Source organism: Camelina sativa, chromosome 17 (genome assembly GCF_030686135.1).
Source record: "Camelina sativa cultivar CO46 ecotype springtype chromosome 17, ASM3068613v1".
Taxonomy (NCBI): domain Eukaryota; kingdom Viridiplantae; phylum Streptophyta; class Magnoliopsida; order Brassicales; family Brassicaceae; genus Camelina; species Camelina sativa.
Window position 1 is genome coordinate 19385911 of NC_141896.1, and position 6430 is coordinate 19392340.

At 48.5% G+C, this 6430-nt stretch overlaps 2 protein-coding genes across 2 annotated transcripts; both read left to right on the forward strand.

Annotated features, from left to right (window-relative positions):
- The first annotated feature begins 4165 nt into the window (after positions 1-4165).
- Positions 4166-5611, forward strand: LOC104759498 (uncharacterized). Its single transcript, XM_010482413.2, has one exon. The coding sequence runs from the start codon at positions 4166-4168 to the stop codon at positions 5609-5611; it is 1446 nt and encodes a 481-aa protein (XP_010480715.2).
- An 83-nt stretch (positions 5612-5694) lies between these two features.
- Positions 5695-6111, forward strand: LOC147924022 (uncharacterized). The gene has a single exon (XM_087496595.1). The coding sequence runs from the start codon at positions 5695-5697 to the stop codon at positions 6109-6111; it is 417 nt and encodes a 138-aa protein (XP_087352721.1).
- The last annotated feature ends 319 nt before the right edge of the window (positions 6112-6430 follow it).

Genomic DNA, 6430 nt, shown 5'->3' on the forward strand with positions numbered 1-6430 from the left:
TTCGAAACTACTGAAGTAGTGAACAGACGTTCGAACTGGGGAAATAGAATCCTAAGTTTTCAGTGATCAGATCATTCAGGCTTGCAAGTTTCTGGATGAAAATTGGTTCGGTCGAACAGGTTTGTAAATTGCCGAGAAATAGGATGGGAGGTTTCGGTACTTAGTCCGAGAGACAGTCCGAGTAAAATAGGAATGAAAGTCCTAGTGATAGTGATAGTGATAGTGATAGTATAGTGATAGTGATAGTGAAGTGATAGTGACAGTGAAGTGCACTATCCGGAAATGGTTGCATCGGCGATCGATGGACCGGGCCGATGGACGAGGTGGCATGGTTTGGCCAGTGGGCCGATAATGGACTAAAAGGACTCGAAATCTCGCGGAGATTTAAGCCAACTTACGAGAAAGGAAACCCAAGAGAAATGGAAACTCGCGGTAATGGAAAGGTGATCGGATAAGGACAGATGCGAGAATTATGGGAAGTTATGGGCGGTGAGACTTATCATTCCAAGGAAACTTAGGGCGATTCGTGGATCCTATATAAGGGATAAAACCCTTAGGAATTTCTCTAGTTCCGCATAAGAATCCGAGAGCCGCCGCAAGAGAGAAAGAGGAGAGTTTCTGTCGAGCTTCAACCGAGAGAGATCCTAAGTCTAGAGTCGAGAAGAACGGTAAGTGTTCTTCCACCTTGATCCGTCGATGGTTATGGTTATGGGATATTACTCGGATACTAATGGTATCGATCTGTCCGTGTAGAAGCGGGGATCAGATCCGAGCATAAAAACCGAGAGATCAACACCTTAGGTCGATACCGAAGGTGAGTGCGTGACTGTGGCCGAGTTCCATGGTTGATTCTCTTGACTCGTGGTTTATTTAGTCTTGTTATTTGATGGTTGGTCTAAGAGATTTAGGCGACTATCCATGTTATTTGATTGACTTGCGTGACTTGATTGGAATATTCCCTGTGTTAGATTGAGATCGTTGAACTGAGCCTAGTGAGACGGGATGACCGCTCCACTAAGTAAACTTTGTTTGCTTACGCCTCCTTTTATGGACGCAGGAAAAGATAGGTCCAATGATCGGGATTATAGTGGCTGACCAGCTCGTGTGACGGAGGCAAGGGAGGAAGGAGGATGGTGGCTTTGGGTAGAAATATTCATGGCGTTATTTTATTTAGTTTTCGTTATTTCCATGCATGGGACAAGTTGTTATTTCGTTGAATTGAACCTCTTAATATTTTAATAAATTCGCAAGTTTAAGCTAAGTTCACCTGTTATTCATATTTGTTGTTATACTCGTTTAATATGCGCACAGAATTCGTCGGCCTTAGAAAAATTTTTATCGGTCAGTTTAAGTCCGAGTATGGTTTCTAGGGTCGGGGTCTTACAAATACCCCGCAGGGGCGAGGTCGAGGACGCCAAGGGCAGCAAGGACGAGGTCCAAATAACCATTTCAACAACGGACCAGCGCCGAACAACCGGCCCGAAGCCGGCAACCAGATAGGCGGGCAGGAAAACCAGCCGGCTGACGCGCCACCACCACCAGCCCGTCGCAGGATTAATGTCATAAGGGGAAGTCTCCCATATGATCCTAGCTGGCCTCGTACCGTATATCCCGTCCACGACGTCGAAAGGGCCGAACGCGACTGGCTACCTGGCAGTACACCTATATGCCGATCATACTTCCCGATCATGTTCGGAGAGGAGGACACTGCCGAGCCGCGAGCTTCGCCCACCGGACCTGTCGTTGTTGAAATAAACATCGGCGATTGCTTAGTCCCGGATGTGTTGGTAGATACAGGGAGTTCGGTGAACGTCATCTTCCTGAGGGCACTCCCGCAGATAAAGGCCGACCTGAGACTGACCATGCCGAAAGTACAAACCTTGACTGGTTTTGATGGATGCACCCTCACCTCTCTAGGAACGGTCATGTTCCCAATGCGAGTCGGTGGTACGGTCCACCTCTTCGATTTCGCATTTATCGACCGACCAAGTGCGTATAATGCCATCCTCGGGACGCCTTGGCTCCATAAAATGAAGGCCGTGGTTTCCACATACCACCAGTGTGTTAAATTCCCAACGGAGTCCGGCACTTACACCCTTTACACCGACCCAACGGCAACCCAATGGCCACCTCGCCGCCATGTCGACATGATAATGGGAGGATTGACAGCGTGTAGAGATTCCGTACGGTCGATTCGCGATTATGTAAGGGCCGGCACAGCCGCGGTGTGGCCAGTTAAAGTCCCACCCTTCGTGCCTCCGATCATGTTCACAGCGGACGATTTGGCTGGAGTTAACTTCCCACACAACGACCCTCTTGTCATCGAATTACATGTTGGTGAGAGCGAAGTGACAAGGATCATGGTCGACACAGGAAGTTCCATCAACGTTTTCTTCAGAGACGTCCTCGACAAAATGGAGGTTAATAACAGAGAAATCAAACCATCGATCAGGCCACTCACTGGGTTCGATGGAAACTACATGATGACGTCCGGCATAATCAAGTTGCCAATCTACGTGTCTGGCGTACCTTCGTGGCACAAGTTTGTTGTGGTCGACAAGCCAGCAGTTTATAACATCATTCTCAGATCCCCCTGGATTCACGACATGCAGGCCGTCCCGTCCACTTATCATCAGTGTGTTAAATTCCCCCTGTCCGGCCAGATATTCACGATCAAGGGCAATCAAGCGGACGCCAGGAACTGTTTCGTAATCGAATGCAAGTTGCGGAAGGCTGCTGACTTATAGCAATCACAGCAAGCGCTGGACGAGCCGCCAGCGCCCAGTCTCAAGGAAATTCCAAGTCATCACCTGGTCGACGAAATCAATATCGACTAGAGTGACCCAAAGCGATGCGTTGGGATCGGCGCGGATCTCGACCCGACAATAAGAGCCGACCTGATCCATTTTTTGAAAGACAACGCCTCCACCTTTGCCTGGTCTTTTGAAGATATGGTCGAAATTAGCATGGATGTCACGAGTCATGAACTTAACGTCGATCCCACCTAAAACCCGTCAAGCAAAAGTGATGTAAGCTCGGACCCGAACGGTCCAAGGCGGTAAATGATGAAGTCAAAAGGTTGTTAGCTGCCGGGTCTATCATGGAGGTCAAGTATCCCGAGTGGCTAGCAAATCCGGTGGTGGTTAAAAAGAAAAATGGAAAGAATAGAGTCTGCATCAACTTCACGGATCTCAATAAAGTCTTCCCCAAGGATAGCTACCCGCTACCACATATAGAGAGGCTCGTCGAGGACACGGCAGGCAATGCATTGCTCTCCTTCATGGACGCCTTCTCAGGATATAACCAAATCCTGATGCACACCAATGACCGCGAAAAAACTGCCTTTATCACTGATCAAGGCACGTTCTGCTACAAAGTAATGCCGTTCGGCCTGAAAAACGCAGGAGCCACCTACCAGCGTCTCATCAATAAGATGTTTGCTGACCAATTAGGGATAACTATGGAGGTGTACATCGATGATATGTTAGTCAAATCTGCGAACGCAAACGATCATGTCGAGCATCTGCGAAAGTGCTTTCAAACCCTGAATAAGTATAACATGAAACTCAACTCGGCGAAATGCTCATTCGGCGTGACGTCAAGAGAATTTCTAGGGTACATCGTCACAAAAAGGGGAATAGAGGCTAACCCGAAGCAGATCAAAGCTATATTCGATATGCCCTCGCCGCGAAACAAGCGCGAAGTCCAGCGTCTGACTGGCAGAATAGCAGCCTTAAACCGATTTATTTCGCGGTCAACTGATAAAAGCTTGCCGTTCAACCAGTTGCTGCGATCGACGAACAAGGAATACGAATTGACCGCTGAGTGCGAGCAGGCGTTCGTCGAGTTAAAAATTTATTTGACCACCCCTCCCATACTTTCGAAGCCCGAGGAAGGAGAAAAGCTTTACCTGTATATCGCCGTTTCTAGTTCGGCAGTTAGCGGGGTATTAGTCAGAGATGACCGGGGCGAACAAAAGCCTATCTTTTACGTCAGCAAGACCCTTGACGGGGCCGAGCTACGTTATCCGAACTTGTAAAAAATAGCATATGCTGTGGTAATCTCAGCTCGTAAGCTCAGACCCTATTTCCAGTCGCATACAATCGCGGTTTTGACGAACCAACCTCTGCGACAAATTCTTCATAGCCTGGGACAATCAGGTCGCATGGCAAAGTGGGCAGTCGAGCTAAGTGAGTATGACATCGAATATCTTGGCCGAACGTGCATGAAATCTCAGGTATTAGCAGATTTCATTGTCGAGCTGCCTCAACATTTCACCTCTCCTACTTCAAACGAGGAAAACTGGTATCTATACGTCGACGGAGCTACGTCACAGCACGGCTCAGGAATCAGAATTCGCCTGACGTCCCCTACCAGAGAGGTCGTCGAGCAGTCATTTCGCCTCAACTTCACCGCAACAAACAATGAGTCAGAATACAAAGCTTTACTCGCCGGAATGCGACTCGCAGCGGGGATCGGTGTAAAAAGGCTTCACGCCTACTGTGATTCCCAGCTCGTCGCCAACCAATACAATGGAGAGTACGGCACCAAATGCGGCCGCATGGACGCATACCTAAAGATAGTTAAGGAGCTCGCGCAGGAGTTCGACCATTTTATGATTGACAAGATACCTCGAAGCGCCAACGCTCCTGCAGACGCTCTGGCCATCCTAGCATCAACCTCAGACCCGGACCTACGTCGAGTAATCCCAGTCGAGAGTATCTTCGTAAGTAGCATCGACGCCGGGGCTGAAGTTAATGTCATATCCACCGACCCGATGGAGCACGCCGATATGGACGATGAAACACGGCCTAACCATGACGCCGAGCCTGCCGTCGAGCCCGCTGACTGGCGCCAAGAAATACTCCAGTACATCAACGACGGAGTAGTTCCGACGGGTAAATGGCAGTCCCGACGTCTTAAAAAGAAAGCGGCACAGTACGCCATAGTCGAGGGACGCCTTTACCGTTGGAGTGCGGCCGGCATATTACTGCACTGCATCTCGGCAGAAGAGGCCCAACGAGTAATGCAGGAAACACACAAAGGAGCTGGAGGAAACCATTCTGGCGGACACGCCCTAGCACTAAAAATCAGAAAGCACGGAATATATTGGCCGACTATGGTCAGCGACTGCGAGCAATTTGCCGTGAAATGTGAAAAGTGTCAGAGGCATGCATCCGATATACATGCCCCGGCAGAATTACTCTCTACAACAACAGCGCCATACCCATTCATTAGGTGGGCAATGGATATCATAGGACCACTGCCCACGTCGCACGGCAAAAAATTCCTTCTTATATTGACTGACTACTTCACCAAGTGGGTTGAAGCTGATTCCTATAAGAAAATCCAAGCGAACGAGGTCCAGAATTTTGTGTGGAAAAACATAATATGCCGAGACGGATTGCCTTACGAGATCGTAACTGATAACGGTTCGCAGTTAATATCCAAGAAATTCGACGATTTCTGCGCAAGTTGGCGTATCCGGCTCAGTAAGTCAACCCTGAGGTACCCTCATGGTAACGGTCAGGCAGAGGCAACCAACAAGACGATCTTAAATGGCTTAAAAAGCGGCTCGAAGAAAAGAAAGGCCTCTAGGCTGACGAGCTAGACGGCGTGCTATGGTCTCACCGAACAACTCCACGAAGAGCATCAGGACAAACACCATTCTCACTAGCTTACGGCCTGGAAGCAATGGCACCAGCCGAAGTAAGCGTCGGCAGTTTACGCCAGACCATGCTAGTCAAGAACGCCGAGCTAAACGACGAGATGCTCTATGACAGCCTCGACGAGATCGAAGAACTGCGAGACCATGCCCTGCTCCGGATTCAGAACTACCAGCAGGCGGCAGCCCGTCACTATAACAAAAAGGTCAACCTACGATCTTTCAGCGAGGGAGACCTCGTTCTACGCAAGGTATTCGAAAATACTGCCGAGCTCAATGCTGGTAAACTTGGTGCAAAATGGGAAGGGCCGTACCAAGTGTCCAAAGTCGTCCGCCCGGGAGTCTACGAGCTAATTACCATGTCCGGTGAGGCAATCCCGCGATCCTGGAATGCCGGCAACCTTAAGCGTTATATTATATTTCTATTTCTATCTAGGAGTATTTAATATCTATGTAACTTGAACTACGATCGGCTTGATCCTCTTAAGAGATAGGAGGTACGTAGGCAACCTGAAAAGGTGCAGCCACTACTTATGAATGAAACCTTCCTTGGTAAACTTCCGCGTTTCTTTTATTGAGCATACTGTCTTACAAAATCGACAAATTTCACACAAGCAACAAACCAAAACAAAAGATACATTCAAACAAGGTCGGAAATTTAGCCAGTTGTTCCGACTAAAAAAAAAAAAGGAAATACAAAAGTAATAAATTACACTCCACGCGAAGTGTAAGTAGTAAGCCGGGCTCCAACCATTGCTCGCAAAA